We start from the raw sequence: 24630 nt of genomic DNA on the forward strand, positions 1-24630 counted from the left end.
ATATTGGCCGTCTAGGCATGGTTGAACTACAGACAACATGAACCGTGTACCTCCTTCCTGGTGTAATGACTGGAACTGATTGGCTGTCAGACCCCCCCCCCCCCCCCATCTAATAGGCGCTGCTCATGTATGGTTGTTTACATCTTTAGGTGGGTTTAGTGACATTTCTGAACAGTGAAAGAGACTGTGTCTGTGATACAATATCCACAGTCAACATCTATCTACAGGAGTTTGGGAACCAGGATGATGCAAAACTTTTTTTGATGTGTGTATTTTACACCAATAGTGATGCCATTAACAATGTAAGCTGCTATTCTGGATTTTTTTATAATGCATAGAGATGGAGAATTGCCCACACAGAGGAAGACTCAGTTCACTATAAGGCACAACCTGACATAGCAGTCATTGCAACTCTTGGCACTCCAAAAGGCTGTAAGTATCAAAGTTAATGTGGCTGACTGTTGCTCCAATGTCTGCTTGACATTCTACTGGCTGCTGCTCCACAACCATTGTCAGCAAAATACACTGGGGTGACCCATATTGAACATAGGGGATGATCCCAGAATCCAGAGAAAACATACAGGTGTCTGATGGCTGACACATGGTTTACTGTGATCCAGGCCGCATATGTCTGCCCAGGGTTCTGGTTAAACTGCAGCTGTGCTACCACCACATTGGTTTGATGTCTGAAATACTGCATTAGCAAATGAGAAAGGGGAGCTTCCCAAGGTCAATGGAGTGCTTCAAATGAACCCAAGTGGCTGCACAACTGAAAAGTGGTGTTATTGGCAGTGCAGCAAGAACTGGTCCAGGTAATTCTCCCACATCTCTGTAGACTAATTGAAGCTGATAAACAGCATCAGGGAAGGGGAAGAAGAATGCACAAAAGGCACCTAATGTTCCATCGGCAAGGGTGCAAACCAAATTCACACTCTGGTTCATCAGCACCTGCATCTGCTCCTGTTGCTGTTCCTTGTGTGGGTGCAACTATTCCTGCCTGAATTGCAGAAATGCTGGGTCCATGGTGGCCGAAAATTAACAGTGGTAAATTGGATAGGGGTTTCTCACGTGTAAGAATGTCCTTCATTGCATGTAAGAATGTCCTTCATTGGTACCTGCAAAAGCATGACAGTGCAGCTACACCACACTGTTGGTGCAGGTACTTCACGGGCCAATAGTGGCTCAATAATGATGGGGAACAGAACTGCATTAGAGGTAATAAAAACTTGCTGTGCAAGTTAATCTGAGAGAAGCAGAAATTTCTGAAACCACATACAGACGTGCATGAGGATAAACCCTGCACATGGCTGCACCATGTTGATGATAGAGCACTCAGCAACAACACTCTATATAAAGCACAAGTCTAGGTCTACGGTCATTGAACTTAGCATAAGAACTGCCCTGCCTGGCTTACTGTCCACGAGGTAAACAGCCAGCATATCTATCCATACTATGTGTAATGTACGTTCTCCATGGCAGATTTCCACACTACTCTGCTGTGCTATGTGCACCAGCTCATCTGCCTGTATCGTGATGTGCACTGGTGGAGATACTAAAGATATGATGAAGTGTGACCAAAATGAATCCTAGAAGCCTAGCATTGTTATCTGTACAGAATTCATTGATTTGCAAGTGCTGTTCATTCCAACTTTGACTCATAGTCCACTGTTTTACCTCACACAACTTTCATTTACAACTTCAGTGTCCATATAGCGGATAATAATGATGTGCACATGATTTGGTGGCACAAAGGTTTGAAAGTTGTGGTACTAATGAAATTGCTTCTTGTTTGCTTAAAATCTCTGCAGATGTTGCACCTTTAAAGAAAGTGCTGATAATCTTGAGTGACAACTGTTGAGACTAAAAAAAAAAAAAAAGAATAATCCTCTTTCTCTGGGTGTACCTAGTTATAACAGATGTTTTTGAAAAAATAAACCACAAGTTCCTCATATCAGGTCACTCCATTTAAGTTGTGACAGGGATTTCACTGTTATTTAGAAAAGAAAATTACCAGGTGTATTGTTCCAGATGATGTAAAGAAATTGACACAAATAAAGCCATTTATCAACAGTAACATGAATGTATCTGACGTCTTAGATTTCAAGAAAGTGGCAAATTGTAATACAAAAACAACAAAACTAAACATTTCCAAAGTATAGTGGCTGTGATTGGGCAAACATAATCCCCATGTAGTTAAGACCAGGAGCAGCTTAAATGAAATGAGGCTGGAAATATATCACTATTAAAAAAAATGTTTACAAGCACAGGACTTCAAGAAAAATCAACTATGGGCCCTAGGTGTTAAAAGCCATGTATCTCAAGAAAAGAAGAAAGATTAGACTGATATGATGCTGCACCAGACACAAGATGACTCAAATGGTTTTACAAAAGCGTTATGTGGTGAATTTTTTGTGTATGAACAAGAAAGCTTTTGTTTCATTCATTTTTTCTCTTTACTATCTTTGTGCTGAGTACTGAACTGTGGAACTTAGAGCCTTTTGTTGAATTTCCACTTTCAGTAAGTATTTCATTATATTACAATATAATGTTCATAAGTTGATTTAGAAACTAGATCCATGTTATGCTTAACTTTCAAATAAAACACATTACACTGAAATTATGACTATTAATTACCTTGTAGTCTTAAAAATCATGTTTCCCAATTTATGATTATGGCATTTAGAGGATTTTTTTGTTTTGTGATCAATCCAAATATGCCCAGAACAACAGAAGAATTTTGCAATTTCAGAAAGGCAAAACATATTCACCCCTTCCGCACACCAAAGGTACTACATCAATGAAAAATGTGACACTTGAAATCATTGCAAATCTTGGGGAAAGACAAATCAGTAAATTAACACACATCCCATATGTTCATTCAGTAATGTCATATGGAATAATTTGTAGCAACTCACACTTTGGAAAGAAAGTTATCATTGCTCAACAATGTGCTGTAACAATAATATGTGGTCCCCATCTACAATCATCTTGTAGACACCCTTTTTAGGAGTTAGGTATTTTGACTGCTGCTTACAGTATATTTATTTCCTCATAAAGTTTGTTGTAACTAACCTGCTACAATTCAAATGGAACAATGACGTACATAATTACAATAACAGAAGAAAAATGACACTCATTATTCCACATTAAGCTTGTCTGTTGCACAGAAAGATGTGCACCGTGCTGCTACCAAAAAATTTAATCCCTTACCCAGTGATGCCAAAAGTCTGACAAAGAGCAATTTGAAAATGAATGGTCTGTGGAACGTGAAAGTAACTAAATAGTTCCTGTAGACAATAAGAGTTGCTTTTTGTTGATGGAGAACATGCTTTTTGTTTTCCTTACATGACCATTCCTCTAAAGTGCCACTTAAGGATTCAATATACAAAAAAAGTTATTGTGGCTTTACGTTTAACATTTTAGAATGTTTATTATCAGCTGTACAGTGCATTTTGATACAATTGGCCTTGCCAGCATGTTAATTACAGTTAATACAATAGCTTTATCAGAAAATAAAAGCATATATGAGTAGAGTACAATGCCGATTTCTGGTACACTTGTTAATGTCTATGTGTAGGTACTGGAGTACTTGTTTACACATTATGTATAAATGCATAATTAAAATTGTATATCAATTACTTGCATTTACATATTAATAACCTACATTTACAATTACTTATGGCTTTAAGCAATAATACTAATATAGTTATTTACTGGTGAATAAATGCACAATTCTAATTTTAATTGTATGATTATTTAGATATGATTTTACTGAAAAGTACAGCTACTCAAAGCACTGTTCATGAAAAACACTATCCATGAATTCACCAACTTGTAAAATTCTTTCTCTTTAAATAAAGTCTCTAAAACTTTTTAAAACTTGTATAAGGGAGTAAATTTAGCAATGTGTTACAGAATTTTAGTCTCATATGTATAGGGCTACTATGTATGTGAGAAAGTCTTGGGTATGGTAAATCTATCATGTGACTATTTCTTGTATTGTGCAAAAGAACATTATTTCTTGTTCATAGTTTGTTTTAATTTTCTTTGGCACAAATTGGAGACCTATAGAACTAAAAGTTTGGGACTATCATAATGTTAAGTGATCTGAAATTACTTCTGCAAATCTTCCTTGGAGACAAAACTAGAATACACTGTAATTCGAATCTGGTGCATTTCCCCGTAACAGTATTTCATATCGCAGATATGAGTGAAAGAACACATAATAAGAGTATAGTAGCAGACTGTTACTGACATATTGTCTCAATTTATGTACCGGCAACAAAAATTATACTCCTTGCTAGTTTGCTGCTTAAGTAATTTAGGTGCATCCTACAACAGTTTTTTTATTGATCCAGTCCAAGTAATTTCACATTCTTATTGTCAGTCTTCATTACTCTGAGACTGAGATGAAGTTCTTCTGTTTTTGTTTCTTAATGGACAACTGGTTGTTCAGATCCCAGATTTGTCATCTCAGCAATTTCTCTGTTGTAATTTTGAACATTTTGTAAGTTTTCACCTGTCACTAGCTGTGTGATGTTGTCAGCATACAGCACATTTTCACATACTATGTGATTTGAGAAATCATGTATTTTATTTTCAATAACTGTTCTTGGTTCTAAATATGCTTAATGATGTATCTGTTATGACATAGTGAGGTAATTTTATTGATATAGTTTCATGTGACATCTAATCCAGGGCTTTGCCAAAGTCTGTAGGTGAAACATAGCAGAAGTAGCTCATCACTTAACAAGACTATCAAACATAATATGGAACAGATATCCTACTGCTTTTACTGTTGACAGATTTGGTCTAAAGCCAAGTTGGTTGGCAATCAGTATACCATTATTTTCAAAATTGTTGCATATTTATTTTTGTATAAAAAGCTTCCTATTCTTTTTTGGTACAATTGGAGAATTGAGATTAGTCTATACTTACTAGAGAGGTGTCTTTCTCCTTTCTGAAATGCCAGCAATGTAGTAGTTATAAGTGCTTGAGGGAAAGTACCATCTGCCACAATTCTGATGGCTTGATAATGCAACAGCATTTTAATTTCATTTGTGATGTTCTTTATGACAAAGTTGCTCATTCCATAATAGTCCACTGTTGGAAAGAATTTCCAAGCTTGTTATTTGCTTTGCTAATATTATGTGGTGTAATTTTAGACCACAGTAATGTATTTATATTTTTATTCTTGGGGTAGAAGTGTCTCAGCAACTGAGCTGTTGTTGCAGCTTGAATGACGACAGCCTGTACAGTTACAAAGTATTAATTTAATGCATTTGAGCCTATGGCAATGGTATTGCCTTTTTTTTACATTGGTTTATTTCACGTTTAATGACATTCCATACTGCTGTGCTACTGTTTCTAGAATTCAAAATGTAGCTGTCATTTGCTTCACATTTGGCTGTTTTAATATCAATTTGGTAGACTTGTTTGAGTTTTGTGTATTAACTTCACCCCTTTTAATAGAGCTGTCTTTAGCTATAAGAAGCAGCATTCTTATTTTATTCAGTCTCAAATTATACCATATTTTAGTATTTTGTGGTCACATTTAGTGTCATTAATATTTTTCTTGCAGGTGGTTGGACAGTTGCTATTTAGCGTGCATTGAAAAATGTCAAGAAACAAAGTGATGCAATCATCAATAGTTTTTTCAGTGATCAGTTTACAGAAAAAGTCCACTAATTCTAGTTCCCTTACAACATTTTCAGTCTTATTTTTATTTCGTATTCTATACTTTAGAAAACTTTTGGTACATTCAGAGAATGCCACTCTTATATTTAGACATAGTTCTTTATGATATTCCTAATTTAATCACCCTACATTCTACATAATATCTATGCTCATTGGTTACTATGCCTAAGCAATCTCCTTGCCTTGTGAGTTGTTCGTGGGTGCAGTAGGGATTAAATGAATTTATTGTAAGATACATTCTCTCTTTTTCCCTTATGTTTATGGTAATGTCACTGGTTATGAAAGCTTTGTGATGTGTGTATCTTGAAACTAATGATATTAGTGTATTGAGTTCATCTGTGAAAGTTTTTTAATGAATACCTGGTATACAGTAGAGTGAGACAATAACAATTTTTTGTATGTGTACCACGTCTTCAAATAACATTCTTGACAAATATAACTACATCTATAACTGAGTAATTTACATGTAGACTATAACAAAGATTACATGAGAAATGGTATTTCAACAATTAGTCAGTGTCACCTCACAAATTATGACCTCAAACCACCTGCAAGCACATTACATTCTACTTCTCTGTTCGATGCGCAAGTCGCCGAAGTGGCGTCAAATCGAAAGATATGCATCAGGTGAGCAGTCTACCCAACAGGAGGCCCTCGTCACACATTTATTATTTTACTTCTCTGTTAACTAAAGCAATTTCTGCTTACTATTATTGTGGAGATTAAAATTCTTTCCTAATAGAAGAGAACTTTTTCCCCTGTGTTTCCATTTTGTTCCTTGGTGTAGGCAAATTTCTATGAATGTATTTTTGTATTTAAAACTGTATCTAAGTCTGAGACTTGAATAATATTTGCCTTTCACAGTTGAAGGCAGTAAAAATACGAAGATTCAGGTTTGAGCCTCTGCCTGGAACACACTTTTATTGTTTCAGAAAGATTTATATTCTTTAAAAACTCACCATTTTCTTTTTCAAAATACTTATTATGTTTTTAAGGTTTATTTTTATTTATAGGAATGCGACAAACTAAAAATGACGTCGTCGTAAGTCTTGGCACAAGTGACACGCTAATCCTGTGGTTAGAAAAGCCACACACCCTTCCTTATGGCCATGTTCTCTGCAATCCACTCAACAGTGAGGAGTATATGGCACTGCTGTGGTAATTTTGATTAACTAGTATAATAAAAACGGCAGTCCAGATCACATTATTTATTTATGTGTTAACTATAGTGATCTGAGCTGCCTTTTTCTCTTATATTGTTAAATACAATCACTTTACATTTGTCTGCTTGAGTCTGTATATGTGTGGATGGATATGTGTTTGTGTGCGAGTGTATACCTGTCCCTTTTTCCCTCTAAGGTAAGTCTTTCCGCTCCCGGGATTGGAATGACTCCTTATCCTCTCCCTTAAAACCCACATCCTTTCGTCTTTCCCTCTGTTATAACTTCAAGTTTCACACATATATTTCAGAACGACACAACACATACAAGTCACAGAGTAAGTTGATAAGCAAGACATGTGTACACTTTAGCATTCGAATGAGCACTGAGTCCCAGTGTAGCAGCCGCTGCTCAGCTGGCCGCTTAGGTGGCGCAGCTGCTGCATGGCTGGCAGACAGCGCCGCACGTAGAGGACGCGCGTAATTGCGCGGCGGTGCTTTGAATGATCGGCGAGTCACAACACCCTCTCCTTCCCTCTTTCCTGAAGGAGCAACCATGGGTTGCGAAAGCTTGAATTTTGTGTGTGTGTGTTTGTGTTTGTTAGTGTCTCTATCAACATACCAATGCTTTCGTTTCATAAGTTACATCATCTTTGTTTTTAGATATAAATACAATCACTGTTATATGATATAAAAAATTTTGTTAAAAGTGTTGAAGTGAGCAACTTATATTTTGCTATACTGTTGGAACAACCATTTTTAAAATGAAATAAAGTAACTGAAAGTTTTTAGTGGAATATAAATAATGTGAGGTGTAAAAGTAACAACTCACCATACAATTGGGGCATTGAGTGACTTATAGGCATTTAAACAAGACTGAAAATGAAAATGTTGCTGAGCTTTTGGATGATGTACGTTTACAGAGCTAACAGAACACACACACACACACACACACACACACACACACACACACACACCACCACCACCACCACCACCACCACCACAACATTGTCCCAGACAACTACATTGTATCAGGACTGTAACTCAACAGTCAAGCTGCAGTCACAGTACAATGTAGTCAGCTGCAACACTGTAACTGTGGGGGTATATGTGTGTTCTGTATTAGTTATCTAGAAGAAGTGCACTTTCTGAAAGATTAGTAATGTTTTGAGTCATTTCTGTATCTATATTGTTCATTCAAGTGTCAATTATTTGAATCAAGGAATGAAAATTGACATTTGTGTCATCTGCTAGGTTATAGCAAAAACAATAATTCAAGAAATCATACGTGAAGGGACTCAGTCTTGGAATATGTAAGCTGAATGAATATTATGTTGGTTTTCATAAATCAGAGAAATTGACAAACAAGTCAACAAATTCAAGAAAATGTCAAGAAATTTTAATGTGTTTTTACCACAGATGTACAGATTAATACATAAAAACCAGTGATGCAACTAAGCACTTGCAACAACTCTATATAACAGAAAGTAAAAGAACATTTCTGGTCTGCTGACCTATTTGAATGACATTGAGATATCATGTAATGGATGATCTGTGATAGAGGTGCATAGGGAGACTGAAGGCAGGTTAAATCAAAGATTAGAATGGGAGGGAATTATGCATTCACTTTCTGTTGACAACGCAGCCTTCATAGAAAAGCATCGTAAGACTATTCGTGCTTTGACATCAAAGGATTTGGTCAAATCACAGGATGACTGAATGGGGATTTTCACCCCACTGCTCCCAACTGCCAGCCATTCTACACTCCTGGAAATGGAAAAAAGAACACATTGACACCGGTGTGTCAGATCCACCATACTTGCTCCGGACACTGCGAGAGGGCTGTACAAGCAATGATCACACGCACGGCACAGCGGACACACCAGGAACCGCGGTGTTGGCCGTCGAATGGCGCTAGCTGCGCAGCATTTGTGCACCGCCGCCGTCAGTGTCAGACAGTTTGCCGTGGCATACGGAGCTCCAACGCAGTCTTTAACACTGGTAGCATGTCGCGACAGCGTGGACGTGAACCGTATGTGCAGTTGATGGACTTTGAGCGAGGGCGTATAGTGGGCATGCGGGAGGCCGGGTGGACGTACCGCCGAATTGCTCAACACGTGGGGCGTGAGGTCTCCACAGTACATCGATGTTGTCGCCAGTGGTCGGCGGAAGGTGCACGTGCCCCGTCAACCTGGGACCGGACCGCAGCGACGCACGGATGCACGCCAAGACCGTAGGATCCTACGCAGCGCCGTAGGGGACCGCACCGCCACTTCCCAGCAAATTAGGGACACTGTTGCTCCTGGGGTATCAGCGAGGACCATTCACAACCGTCTCCATGAAGCTGGGCTACGGTCCCGCACACCGTTAGGCCGTCTTCCGCTCACGCCCCAACATCGTGCAGCCTGCCTCCAGTGGTGTCGCGACAGGCGTGAATGGAGGGACGAATGGAGACGTGTCGTCTTCAGCGATGAGAGTCGCTTCTGCCTTGGTGCCAATGATGGTCGTATGCGTGTTTGGCGCCGTGCAGGTGAGCGCCACAATCAGGACTGCATACGACCGAGGCACACAGGGCCAACACCCGGCATCATGGTGTGGGGAGCGATCTCCTACACTGGCCGTACACCACTGGTGATCATCGAGGGGACACTGAATAGTGCACGGTACATCCAAACCGTCATCGAACCCATCGTTCTACCATTCCTAGACCGGCAAGGGAACTTGCTGTTCCATCAGGACAATGCACATCCGCATGTATCCCGTTCCACCCAACGTGCTCTAGAAGGTGTAAGTCAACTACCCTGGCCAGCAAGATCTCCAGATCTGTCCCCCATTGAGCATGTTTGGGACTGGATGAAGCGTCGTCTCACGCGGTCTGCACGTCCAGCACGAACGCTGGTCCATCTGAGGCGCCAGGTGGAAATGGCATGGCAAGCCGTTCCACAGGACTACATCCAGCATCTCTACGATCGTCTCCATGGGAGAATAGCAGCCTGCATTGCTGTGAAAGGTGGATATACACTGTACTAGTGCCGACATTGTGCATGCTCTGTTGCCTGTGTCTATGTGCCTGTGGTTCTGTCAGTGTGATCATGTGATGTATCTGACCCCAGGAATGTGTCAATAAAGTTTCCCCTTCCTGGGACAATGAATTCACGGTGTTCTTATTTCAATTTCCAGGAGTGTATATATGCCAGGGGCTACTTGGGGTAAGATATTCATGTTACTTGTGCTACAACAAATGACACATGTATTTTGTACTGATGAAGCATGTCTAATGATCAAACATAAATTCTGTGTCTGGTACTGTGTTTTTATGTTTTGTTACTGTTTTATCCTGAATTATATACTTTGTCTGGGTAGGTTGTATTTACTTCTGTTGTCCCAGCTTTCAGTGCATTACCACCAAGCCTGGATGCAACCACAGTTTGATTTTACAAAGAGTACTCTACAGCATTGGCCCCTTACTTATCCTGCATGTATCGTGAATCTCTTGCCCAGCACAAAGTTTCAAATGACTGGGAAAAATTTGCAGATGACTGAATGGGGATTTTCACCCCACCCCACTGTTTCAGCATATATAATAAGGATAAAAGAACAGACCCGTAAAATTAAAGACCAATATCTCTAATTTCTGTTTGCTGCAGAATCCTTGAACATATTTTCAGTTTGAATATAATAAACTTTCTTGAAACTGAGAAGCTTATGTCCATGAATCAACATGGTTTTAGAAAGCATTACTTGTACGAAACTCAGCTTGCACTCTTATCACATGATATACTGTGAACAATGGATGGAGGGTGACAGGCAGATTCTTTATTTATAGATTTCTGGAAAGCATTTGACATGGTGCCCTATTGCAGGCTGTTAATGAAGCTAAGAGCATATGGAATAAGTTCACAGATATGTGAGTGGCTTGAAGACTTCTTAAGTAATAGAACGCAGTGTGTTGCCTCTCAGTGGCGAGGGTTCATCAGAGACAAGGGCATCATCTGGACTGCCCTAGAGAAGTATGATAGGACCACTGTTGTTCTCTGTATATATAAATGATATGGCAGACATGGTGGGCAGCATCCTGCAGTTGTTTGCTGATGATGCCTTGGTGCACAGTAAGGTGTCAAAATTGAGTGAATGTAAGAAGATATAAGGTGACTGGGGCAAAATTTCCAGTTGGGGTGATGAGTGGAACTAGCTCTAAATGTGGAAAAATGTAAGTTAATGTGGATGATCAACCCTGTAATGTTCAGATACAGTATTACTAGTGTCCTGCTTGACACACTAATGTTGTTTAAATATCTGGGCATAACACTGCTAAGCAATATGAAATGGAATGAGCATGTGAGAAATGTGGTAGGGAAGGTGAATGGTTGACTTTGCTTTATTGGCAGAATTTTGGGAAAGAGGCAGTTCACCTGTAAAGTACATTGCATGTAGGATGCTGGTGCATCTTATTCTGGAGTACTGATCAAGTGTTTGTTATACATACCAAGTCATATTGAAGAAAGGTATTGAAACAGTTCAGAGGCAGGCTGCTAGATTTGTTACCAGTAGGTTCAGACAACATGTAAGTATTATGGATTTGCTTCAGGAACTCGAATGGCAATCCTTGGAGGGAAGGCAACATTCCTTTCGAGAAACACTATTGAGAAAATTTAGAGAACTGGCATTTGAAGCTGACTGTCAAATGAGTCCATCGCCACCAATAGACATTACCTGTAATGGCCGCAAAGATAAGATATGAGAAATCAAGGCTCATATGGAGGCACACAGAGAGTCATTTTTCCTTTGCTCTATTTGCAAGTGGGATAGGAAAGGAAAAATGACTAGTAGAGCTACAGGTTACCCTGCACCATGCATTGTTCCGTGGCTTGTGGAGTATTGTCGTAGATGTAGGTGTAGATTCATTCCTGAAGTCCACATATGTGAAATCAGGCCTCAGTCTTTGATTCATTTTGAAAATTGAAAGATCAAAAGTCAGACATATTAGTCTGTACTGTATTCAGTATATGAAAATTTTTAGTCTCAATTCATATTCAGTGCCCCAAGAAAATTTCGGGATCCATATAATGAACATGATTTGCAACACTGAAAAGAGGCTGACTAGAAGTATCGAATAATTAACCTTGTATTCTGACTGCTGTGAGACAGTAACTGCTCATGGCATAGCCAGCGTATCAGTTTTTGTGATTTATGAAATTTTTCTCTGTGTTATTTATAGAGTGGTACATTTGTGTGTGTCAAGCATAGTTGACATTTCCACTTTTGCACACAATATATTGACTAATGAATATAAAATTAATTATAGAACTTGAAAAAAGTGTCAGCTGCATTTTCGTGGTGTATTATTGAGAGAAGAGCTCATGGATCCTTGGGCCACAGTGTGTATTAAAATTTACATACAGATGTCAGACAAGGAGACCCTTACAAAAAAATTATAAATAATTTTCCAAAAGAATAGGTATTAAGACAAAAAATTGAGTGTCTGTTGCTGCCATAAGCAACAATACTTGTGGAACAGATTGAGACCAAGAAGTAAAAAGAAAAGGCAGTGCTTACTTGTCTGTCCCATTCTTGTTCAGTACCTGCAAAAACTGGTAAGGCCTATTGAGACATGGCATATACAGTATTTCACCTATACCAACAAAGATGGTAAAGATGACAGGCTTCCAAAGACAGGATGTATATGGTATTCCATGCCAGTGTGACATTTAGTACATGGGACAGATTATAAAAGCAGTTAAGAAAAGTTGTAGGCAATATCAGCAACATATCCAACTAAATACCTGTAGCGACCAAGATTGTCCATTACCATTAGTTTCTCTGTTTATGTGAGCTGTCAAAGAGTTTGTGCTCCAGCTGCCAGAGGCACTGGATTTTGGTTTAGTCTCTGTGTGCAGTGCAACATTCCACGAATGTTACACACATTTCTTGACAATTATGGACCATCTTGTCAAGCTCGTCTCTAGAACTAACTATGCTTGCACCAGCGAAATATTGCACGTGACAGTTCCTGTTACATCAAGTTAGGTTGGCTATACTGCAATAGTGATGTTGCAACAGCAACCTCTATACACATAACAGCCCATACAGTTTTCTGTTCCATCTTGTAAAAGTAAGCTATTGAACAACAACAGTGTATTTAAGAATTCGTTTTTGAGTTGCTACGTCAATGAGAGCAAGTAAACACCTGCATAAAAATCTAGATGTAAGCATAACAAAGCACACACAATAACAGAGCAAAGGAGTATAGAAAATAAGCATTTGACAATGACCAACACTTGAAAACAATAGTGTACATTCACAGCTTTTCACTCACCAATTTATGGCAACAATGATGCAATTTCATCTACTTTCCCATCATCACTGTTGCTGCAGTCAGTGCAAAACCACCACCACCACCACCACCACCACCCCCACCATCATCATCATCATCATCATCATTATCATCATCATGAGCAAGACAGATCTTTAGCTCTTCATTTTCACTGATGATACCTGTGCTGCTTGAATACATTTTTCTATGTGCTTGACCTTTTTTGTCCATGAGGCTGCACCCACTATCCAAGAACTTCACAGAACAGTCTTTCCACCTCTGTTATTGTAAATGACTTTTTCCTTATGTACATCTTCACATCACTCCATAGTAGCTCAGTGGAGTTAAAATGACAGTGAAAATGTGGCAGCCTGCAGTATGATGTTGCTCCTTGGAAATTTGATCTAGTACATATGTAGACTCGTAGGCTTATTTTTCACTTTCTTTTAACAACTCTGGTAACTTTGCTATGGTAGGATACTCTTTCCTGCTGTTGTAAGCATAAACATGCCTGTGTATTGCATCATTCTGGAAAGAATCTAAGTGTGTGACAGAATGAGGTTGCTTTTTCTTCTTTCCAGAGGTCATTAAAATATATTATTTAATCCAGACAGTTCAGAACCATTAAGCTCACATCTACATCTTTCAGCTTTTGCAGTAACACCCCCTTACTTACTACCATTCTTCTACTAATTCTAAGAGTTTTTCATTTTTGTTCTACGACTTCATTGACAGGATAAGCATGTGGTAGAAACACATATTGCTTATGTTCACACAAAACAAAGCCAGCAATGTGGGAACTTTGATGTCATGTCAGACAGTGTCTGCTGGGCTGTGACTGGTTTGCACCCCATGCCTAGTGCCTCACACTTCTCATTTTTCACTTGTTAAACTGTTACACTGCCAACTTTATATGCATACATCAAGTGCAGTGTTTGAGCAGACTGGGTTTAGTCTCAAGTCTCTGTTCTTTTGTTTATTAGTTAACAAATGTTATTTCTTCATGATACACTGGGGTTTATATTTTGTACAATTGGCTGAGTATCTTGAACATGCAGTTACAGTTGTTTGGATGGCTGACACCTACCTGTGCCGACATTAGTAACCCCAATGTGAGCTCAACCTACATGTTCAGTCTATGTAATCAGAAAAAGCAGGACTAACTTTTAAGAGTGAATAAGGAATTTTCACAAAAGCAAGACACAATGGTTGGTTGGTTGTTTGGGGAAGGAGACCAGACAGCGTGGTCATTGGTCTCATCGAATTAGGGAAGGATGGGGAAGGAAGTCGGCCGTGCCCTTTCAGAGGAACCATCCCGGCATTTGCCTGAAGTGATTTAGGGAAATCAGGGAAAACCTAAATCAGGATGGCCGGACGCGGGATTGAACCGTCATCCTCCCGAATGCGAGTCCAGTGTTTAACCACTGCGCCACCTCGCACACAATGGCCACTGAAGAACCTCCAGTATCACAACTCACTGTGAGATTTCCTCCATTGTTGCAACTTAAATTGTGCATTATGGTTCACACAGGCAGAAGCAAACTTTTTTTTATGACAGAATAACTATGGATTTGCCTTACCTTCAGCCAGTTCAATCATCAGTTGAAGTTGAAGATGTAATAACTGCACCTCCTGAGTGAGCCTTGACAAAATAATGTCAAATTAATTTGCAGGATTTCTGCTTCATAAAAAGAGTTCATGTTACAAGACCAAATGCAAGACGATGTCGATGACAGAAAACCATCACAATATCTCAGGCACTTATGCCTTAAAGTTAATGCAGGCATTGTACCTCATACCTTGCTATGTACTTTGTGGTAGCTTTCTTCTAGCCCTGGTGAAATCTATAATAGTGTATCAGACAGAAATGCCATTAGCCACCATTATGGACCTGGCTGAGAGGACACAAGTTCCAATAATGACAGCATCGATAAATGTAGTGGCAGTGCCTTGCAACAGTGCTATGTTATCCATGGTGACTCATGCAGCTTTCATCTGCCTTGCAGACATGATCAAAGCTCTGACAAGAAAAGTTAATTAACTCCTGGCTTATCGCTGCTCCAGCAGTGGCAGGGGACGCTATTGCAAGAGATCGTGCAATTGTACCTGCACTGTCTCCGTGGCCCCAAATGGCACAGTGCAGCCACCTTCTTTTCTATAATATCAAAGGAGTTTGGAGATGAGACGCAAAAGTGTACATCACATTATGCTTACCCTAATGCCAGTGGCAGTTGGATATACACACATCCGATTGCCAATCACAGTCACGGCATCTCAGATGACAGGACAAAATTTCTTCTGGATTGGTTCAAACTTGTGTATTTATTGATGTACCTTACAGTACATCAAATGGATTTCATTCTGTCTCTCTGCAGGAAACAATTCATCCAAAGTGACTTATGGCAGTCAACTTATTGAGTTGGAGTTGGGTCTGCGCCATCCGTTCCCCTTGGAATTTCACCATTGCTGACTTCATGGGACCCGTAATTGGAGCAGACTTCATGTGCATTATCATCTGGTACTAGATGTGATGAATTCAAGACTTGCCAACAGCATCTCAGGCTTTACAACTGCCGGATGCCAATGCAGTGGAGCGATACACAGTGCCAAGCTCGTCCAGATGGCAAGTTGCAAATATGCTGAGTATATGAACAGTTAACAGCTATAATGCATCCTCCAGGCACTCCAAGAGAGGTACATTAGTGCAGACCTAGATGATTGGGTCCTGACTGTCTGGCTATCTCAAAGGCAGAATTTAACTTTATGCTCTAAACAGGTATTATTCAGCCTTCTAGCAGTCTGTGGTCATCAGCTCTCTTCCTCTTACATAAGGAGCATGGCATGTGGCAGCCATGTGATGATTATCATGCAATGAATGCAAGGACAGTGCCCAACAGATAGATATCCAGTTCCCATGTTAAGAGATTATAACTATGCTCTCTGTGGTGTGGCTGGGTTTAGTGTGCTAAATTCTGCAAAGGCTTTCAAACAAATTCCTGATGCTGATGAGGACATCCAAAAAACATCCATAATCATGCGATTTGGATTGTTCAAGAATCTGTTCATGACATTTGATCTATGCAATGCTGCGTAGTCTTGGTAAAGGGTTATTGCATCCATGCTGCAAGGATTGTCATTCTGTTTGGCCTACCTAGATTCCATCTTTGTCTTTCCAACCACTGCTAAACAGCACCAGCAACACTTGGAGAAAGTATCTAAACATTTAGAACAACATAATGTGCTATTAAACACTGCCAAGTGTGTATTTGGTTAACCACAGATTACTTTTTGGGCCATCTGATTTCATCAGCAGAGTCACCACTAAGGAGATTTTCCAAATCTGATGACACGATTTGTGCATTTGTACATCGACATAGTGATTGCTACCTCTGCCAGATGGTCAATGCTATTTATTAATTGCAATTGATTGTTTCACTCCTTGACCAGAAACAATACCACTTGACAACACTTTGCCAGAAATTCTAGCTATCCCAAGTATCTGTCAGTTTCCTAAAAGACTAAAACAGTCATTAGTGAAAACACTTTATAAAATGGTTAAAAAGATAACTTAGAAAGTTTTCTTTGCTACTAGTGTTAACAAAAATATTCGAGAAGAAAGTACAGAAGAGATTAGTGCCACAGATCAGTACACACAATTTGCTGTCAAACTTGTAGTTTGGCTTCTAGAAAGGAGTATGCCCAGAAAATGCAATGTATACTTTTGTTTGTGAGGCACTAGCAGTGCTAAGAGATAGGCTGACGACAGTAGCTATTTTCTGTGTGTGTGTGTGTGTGTGTGTGTGTGTGTGTGTGTGTGTGTGAGGGAAATGTTCTCCTAGTACTTCTGCATTATTATCAAAAACATGCAGTGTAATATAAGCAAGGTAGTTAATAGGATCTGGCTTTTGCAGAACATATAAATGCTTAACTGCAACAAATTGCAATGCGTACAGTTTCTGACACTGAACTCTTGTAAAAACAAAATTTTACTGTCCCAACTTGGCCATACAATCAGCAAAGCAGGCCATTTTAAATTGTTAGAACTGAGGCTAGGTGGAAGGCTTTCTTGGAAGTGTCACATTCAAGATGATTTGCAGAAACTGAATGCTGCTGTCTTTACAGTAAGAATAATCTCCACTGTCTTTGAAAATGAAACACAAAGGCCTGTTTACTTTTGCTCTATTATCATGTATGGTGATATATTTTGGGGAAGTGCTGTGCACTGACAGAGAATATTCTTATCCCAAAGTGGGCAGTCAGACTGAACTGTGGTGTCATTCGTGAACTTCATGTGGCCACTGTTCAGGTGTCACAGAATACTAAGGCAATCCCTGTACATATATTCCACCACAGTATTTGCTGTTTACAATACTGACCCATCCAGAAGAAACTGCAACATTCATTCAGTGAACACTAAACAGAAAAATGATATACACTGAAATAACACTCATTAAGCATTGTACTGAAAGAAATGAAATGTTTAACAGGTTTTATTTTTGATAAGTTGGTGCCCAAGTCTTTGAATCTAAGATGAAAGGTTTCCTTGTGGCATGCTCCTTCTACTCTCTTCGGGAGTCGTTTGCAGTAATTTGGTACTTATGTCTAATATGCTGTTTATTTAATCTCTCACAAATTTTGTTATGTTTTATTTATTCTTTGTTTATAAGTTTTCAAATAAATCGACAATAAACTCGTTCCATGACCAAGTAGCTTTGGGTAGCATGGTTGCATGGAACCTGATAAATAAATGAAAAACTAAAATACTCATTTACTGGTGATGTTAGCAAACACATAAATCAATGAATAAAATACTCATTCACTGGCAATGTTAGCAAACACATGATATAATTTTGAACACATGAATTTTTATGTCATTGCACTAGATGTACTTTCACTGGACTCATCTCATTGCTGCAAAAAAAAATGTAGTGATATGTTGTAGACTGCCTCAATTTATTATGAACTTGGTTTTCATTCATTTATTTACTGTTTGTTTGCTTCAGTTTTAAGAATGGATCTCTCACAAGGGAACGGATTAGAGATGACTGTGCAGAGGGATCATGGAATCTTTTCAATGAGCTTCTGGACAGTACACCTAGAGGCAACTTTGGAAATATGGGTAAATAATTTCTTTACTAACTAAACTACTCTTCTATTCATGACATGTTTACTTTGTTTATTTCCCAAGTTAATGTTTTAAACTTTTTTTGCCAGTGATATTTTAGGTGGTAATCATTCCTCTTTTCTGATCATTAAACATTCATAATTGGTAGAACACTCGCAAAAAATATCTGAGTCTTAGGTTTAAGTCTTAGTTTGGCACAGCTGTTGACAGATAGCTAATTGTTCCAATCAGGACATCAACCCCCATATCTTCTGTGGATGCATAAGAAGCTCTGCTCATCTCATGACTGCCAACCATTAACAGTGCCTTGATTTAAATAACTGCATCCCATCCACAGTAAAAAATCTCTCTCATGCAGACTGTTCACCCATCTACAGTAACAAACAGCCCCTTGCCCAATAGGCTAAAGACATTGCTAAGGCCTTCACAGGCAAGCACTATCCTCGAAGAGTAGTCTACAAACAGATGTCTCATGCCATATCCACACATGACTCTGATCCTCCAAACCAGCTGAAAAAGAGCACCATCCTCATTACCCATTATCACTACAGACTCTTAACAACTTAATGACATGGTTTGAAAGGGCTGTGATTGTTTATAATCATGCCTCTAAATGGGGCATATCTTATCCATAATCCTTCCACTCCTCTTAAAATGGAATTCTGTCACCCAACCCAAGTTACATAATGTTCTGATCCATCCAAATGCTCTACTTCCATGGCTGCTTTACAGTCTGTGCCATCTGGATCTCCCTTCACCAATTACCAGCGTCTCTGATTCCTTACAACAGTCCATTAATCCCCCTGGCCTCAATGTTTGTTAGCCCCGGTTCTGTACCCAGCTATTCTACTGGCTGCATCAGGTTAAAGAGAATGTCAAGTCAGAATTACTGGTAGTGTGTCATGAAATTGTAGACTAAACATTGCCATATGTCAAATGGCCCTATTTTGTTATGAGCTTAAAAGTGATCAAAATGCGGAAAATAAAGCTATAAACATTAACATGACACCTTTATGTGGCACAATGAACAAAAAAGCCATTTCTTCAAAACATTCTGATTCACTCATGTATCATTTTCAAGCAATAACAGAGTTCAAAAAAAGAAAGTTGCCAACACTGCTGCTGTTTGGCAACCTTGCTTTTTAATGAGAAAATTAATCATTGAAAAAGCTGTCAAAAACATTTCGGAAGGCAATATCAAACAATGGAAAATCCAGGATGAAATATAACAATATCATGAAAAGGATAGCTGCTACTAACCATACAGTGAAGATGTTGAGTGGCAGATAGGCACAACAAGAAGACTGTCAGAAAGTGAGCTTTCGGTCAAAGCCTTGCTCAGAAATAGACAACGCGCGCGCACACCCACACACATGCAGGTGAGTGCGAACACAACTCAAATGTACATGATCCCAGTCTTTGGTTGCTGAGATCAGATTGTGAATAGCAGCACATAAAGTGAGCAGCAGTTTGATGGTGCGACATGGATGAGGTGGAGGGGGGAAGGAGAACAAGACTGCGGGCACATTGGTGGAATAGAGGGCTGTGTAGTGCTGGAATGGGAACAGGGAAGAGGCTAGATGGGTAAGAACAAAGACTGACAAAGGGTGAGGCAGAAAGGTTACAGGAATGTAGGATATATTGCAAGGAGAGTTTCCACCTGCACAGTACAGAAAATCTGGCGTTTGTGGGAAGTATCCAGATAGCACAGGTTGTGAAACAGTCACTGAAATGAAGAATGTCATGTTGGACGACGTGCTGAGCAGTCAGGTGGTCCAGCTGCTTCTTGGCCACTGTTTGTCGGTGGCCATTCATGTGAACAGATGATTTGTTGGTTGTCATGCCCACATAGAATGCAGCACAGTGGCTGCTGCTTACCTTGTAGATCACATGAACAGTTTCACAGGTAGCTCTGCCTTTGATGGGATAGATGATGCTTGTGACCAGACTGGAGTACTTGGTGTTGGCAAGATGTCTTTATGTCTATTACAGGGATATGAGCCCTGAGGCAAGGGGTTTGGAGCAGAGGCTTTGTAGGGATGGACGAGGATATTGTCTAGGTTCAGTGGGTGGTAGAATAACACTGTGGGAGGGGTGGGAAGGATAGGGGGTAGGACATACCCCATTTCAGGGCATGAAAAGAGGTAGTAGAAACCCCGGCGGAGAATGTGTTTCAGTTGCTCTGTCCTGGGTGATACTGTGTCACGAGGGTAGTTTTTGAGGGTGGGGCAAATGAAGTAGGTCTGCAATGCAGGATTTGTCAGCTATGAGGGGATGTGGGGGATGTTTGGAGATTGTAGTTTAGGTTGTGGATGGTGGTAGCCCAAGGTGGGAGTAAGGAGTGAAGTGAAAGTGTGCATGCTGTCCACATGAATCTAGCCTCTTCCCTGTTCACATTCCAGCACTACACAGCCCTCTGTTCCACCAACACACCCACAGTCTTTTTATTTTTCTGCTCCCCCTCCCCTCCCCTCCCCCCCTGCACTTCGTCAAACTTCCCGACTGCACATAGCTGCTCTACCCTCTCTCCACCTCATCCCTGTAGGCTCCAACAAGCAACATATTACTGTCCTTCACCCCTAACCTGCTATTCCTCCCCCTCCCTGCCTCAGCGTCCTCTTTAAACGCATCATGTGCTGCTGCTCGCAGTCTGGCTTCAGCATCCAGAGACACTGGTCGTGTGTGTGTGTGTGTGTGTGTGTGTGTGTTGTCTATTTCCAACCTTGGACTTGGCTGATAGTTCACTTCCTAACAGTCATTTTTTTGTGCCTCTCTGCAACTCAGTGTCTCCACTATATGGTGAGTAGCAACTATTTGTTTCATAAAATTGTTACATTCCATCCTGGATTTTCCATTGTTTTATTTTTCCTGATGGCTTTTCTTCCATCCCATAACTCAGTGCTGTTCTCATTCGTTACTATTTTCTAATGCATTACAATATTCAGTGACCTTCCTTTTTTTTCTTCTTTCCTGTGTTTCTCTTGTCACCTTACAAACCACACAGCACTCTCTATTCATGAGCCACACTGTATCAGCTGCACACAATAGATGGCTCCAAGATCACACTGATTGTTGGTGCAGCAGTTCATGTCACACGACACCTGCTATCATTAATCCCATATCTTCAAATTGAGCAATCTTCCTGCATCACTTTCCTGTATCACTTGTTATTTCCCATACCTTCCTGTGCCCCATAAATTTTTATCTCAGCCTATCAACCCCTTTCCACCCCCTCTCCCCCTGCCCTTCTCCACTCTATTCCAGTTCACAACTACTAACTTCACCTAATCTACCGTATTTACTCGAATCTAAGCCGCACTTTTTTTCCGGTTTTTGTAATCCAAAAAACCGCCTGCGGCTTAGAATCGAGTGCAAAGCAAGCGGAAGTTCTGAAAAATGTTGATAGGTGCCGCCACAACTAACTTCTGCCGTCGAATATATGTAGCGCTACACAGGCATCCTTTGTAGGCACAAAGATAAATACTGGCGCCAAAACCTCTGCGTCAGTAAATAAAATTAAAAAAAAAAAAAATTGGAAGCCGAGCTTTTTTTCTCCGCCCAAGTTTCGACCACTGCTTTTTCATACATAATCCTACGAAGTAAATACAAATTCCGTATTGTTCATCTTCGAATTTCAATGTACTACGAAAATCCGACTGGTAATACTGGGATTTTTGTCAATATGGCGAACTCTACGTTCTGAATTTTTTCCTACCTGTGAGAAGAGATGGTTGCTAATAGGAACCTGATGAAATGTGAATCACATGCAGTATTCTCTTCACCATAAGAATAATACGAATATAAACATTTTGCCATGTATTCTTTCATGTTTGCTTCTATCTCATTTAAATCCTGTCTGCCAAATAAACTACGAAACTAGAGTGAGACAACAGCAAACGCGGAAAAATATACGTATTGTGTCATGTTTATATTCGTATTACTATTATGCCTAATAGTGATACAGTCATAAATGAAGCACGACAACTGGCTAGATTTTTAAATCTAAGATGACTAATTTCTGTGCAGAATTTTATGTACTAAAGAAGCGGCCGCAAAGATTTTCAAATGGAGAAAAATTTTCGCCAAACTCTCGTTCAGATCATGTTCTATCATACGCAGTCTATTATTTGGTTCTTGTTGATCATTATCAAAGAAAGCAGCAGTGTAAGTAACAACAAATAGCAGTCTCTTGCCATTGTTTCGCTAATGTGACGATTCCTCTCTTTTTTAAATTGTAGGCGGCGGTAGCGCGCACAAAAGCAAGCCATGCCGCGAGCAGCGACAGGCCGTAAACACACACTATCTGAATGCGACAAACAATGCATGACACAGTATAGTAATGCATTTTCAGCTTCGAGTGACTGACGTAAACACCTATAACATAGAAAATGGCACTTATCAGATCAAAGCAAAATAAGCAATTGATTCAAACCAGACGAAGCACGTGAAAAAGGAAGGGTATCCGTATAAATACGGACGGAGCGCCTGACGCATAGCAATGGCTACCTGGTAAAGCTTAACTGCTAAGCTTATGACTCGAACCAAACTACTGTAGCTGTATCGTCATTCATTCGATCTAAATTGTGTCTCATGTTACAATGGACCAACTTTGTTTCGATTTGGAGGTGCGGCCTAAAACTTTTCTCTCCCCTTGAATTTCGAGTCTCAAATTTCAGGTGCGGCTTAGATTTGGAAATTTTTTTTTTCCTTTATTTCGAGTCTCATTTTTCAGGTGCGGCTTAGATTCGAGTGCGGCTTAGATTCGAGTAAATACGGTAGTCAGATCTGATGTCCCTCTTCACACTTATCCACCCACTGACCTGAAATCCAAATTACAATCTTTTTATTTATTTTTTCTTTGGCGTCTTTGTGTCTTCACTCCAATTTCAGTTGGTTTCCACCTTTCACTTTTGGCCTGCTCCCTCAGAGTTCATCTTGTTTTCCTTTACTTCTTCTGTCTCATACTATCGTGATTTTTCCCACCTAATCGGGTGTATTTTTACGAATTTTTTGGACATATTTCTACATTATTTATGCATTTTTATCCTCCCCCATGGATCCTTGCTCCTTCCATCTGTGTTGATACAGAAAAGTTTCCTTATCTGTTACCAGAACCCAGTCCCACACTCTGTTCCTGTGTTGTTACTTGGCTCACTGAATCCCCCCAAATGGCCTTACCATCAAATTACCCATCTCTGGTTGCCACAATGCCTTCCTCAATGAACTCCATCTGTTCAGATTCTGCCAGTCCTTAGCCTTCAGCAACATAGTCCTGCAAAACCATATCAGTCAGGCCCAAACCTTCTTGCAATACCTCCTCTCCATCCATAAAATTCTCCTGCTATGCAATCTCAAATTCTTGAATCCCATATCACACATTGAAACTGTTGCCCTCCCTGAACTAGAGCAACATGCCACCTCAAAAACTCTCCACTATGTTCAATTCCTACTCCCAACTTGGGCTACCACTATCAGCCACCTATACTACAACCTCCGAATTTCCCCCATGTCCCCTCATTACTGACAAACCCTGCCTCACAGACCTACTACATTTACCCCACCCTCAAAAACTCTCTCCCACCACCACACAGAATCTGGAAGGTAAACAGACCTGTAACACAGTAATGAATCTTTCCTCCAAAAGCCTTATCCCCCCAGAAGTATCAGTCCTCTTCAAAGGCCTCACCATTTTCCCCACTCCCAATTTCAATCATGCAGGACTTGTTAAGGACCTTCTGCCCTTTTCACAGTCCCTACAGTGGACTGTTTTGCTGCCAACACTACCAATCAGACTCAACCAGAGACCAATGTTAAACACTGCCTAACTCAGTTAACTCCTCCATCTAATTGTGATCAACCCCCACTACCCCCAAATCACCCCCTGTTATCTTTCCAGAATTTCTTAACTGTGCACCTTGCCTCACCATCATAGCACAAATCCCTCAACATGCAAACTGCCCATACATTCATAGAGAGAACTACAATCCACCTCCTAAAAACTGATCCCAGCCTTATAATATTGCCCACTGGCAAAGGCTCCACCACTGTTGTTTGGGATTGCAAGGATTACCTGGCAGAAGGATTCTGCCAGCCATGAGATTCATTCACCTACAAACCCTGCTACAGTGACCACTATCCAGAAATCCAGCAGGATCTCCAGTCTCTCCTCAAATCCTTAGGCCCATCCCAGAACCTCTCCCCAAAGTCCATCTCTCCCCTCACCCCTAACACTCCCAACACTCTTACCCTCTATATGCTTCTTGAAGTCCTTATACCCAACCACCCTAGATGCCCCATTGTTTGTGGTCAGTTACCGACAGCCTGCTCCAGTTTCTC

General features: G+C 40.1%; 1 protein-coding gene across 1 annotated transcript in view; it reads left to right on the forward strand.

Moving 5' to 3' along the window:
* The window catches only part of LOC126091845 (xylulose kinase-like), a 149825-nt gene that overhangs the window by 101842 nt on the left and 23353 nt on the right, over nucleotides 1-24630 (forward strand). The window contains exons 8-9 of the mRNA XM_049907102.1: nucleotides 6711-6855; nucleotides 18173-18288. Of these exons, the coding sequence (XP_049763059.1) occupies nucleotides 6711-6855; nucleotides 18173-18288 (261 nt within the window). The remainder of the gene's footprint in view (nucleotides 1-6710; nucleotides 6856-18172; nucleotides 18289-24630) is intronic.

Source organism: Schistocerca cancellata, chromosome 7, assembly GCF_023864275.1.
Source record: "Schistocerca cancellata isolate TAMUIC-IGC-003103 chromosome 7, iqSchCanc2.1, whole genome shotgun sequence".
Lineage (NCBI taxonomy): Eukaryota > Metazoa > Arthropoda > Insecta > Orthoptera > Acrididae > Schistocerca > Schistocerca cancellata.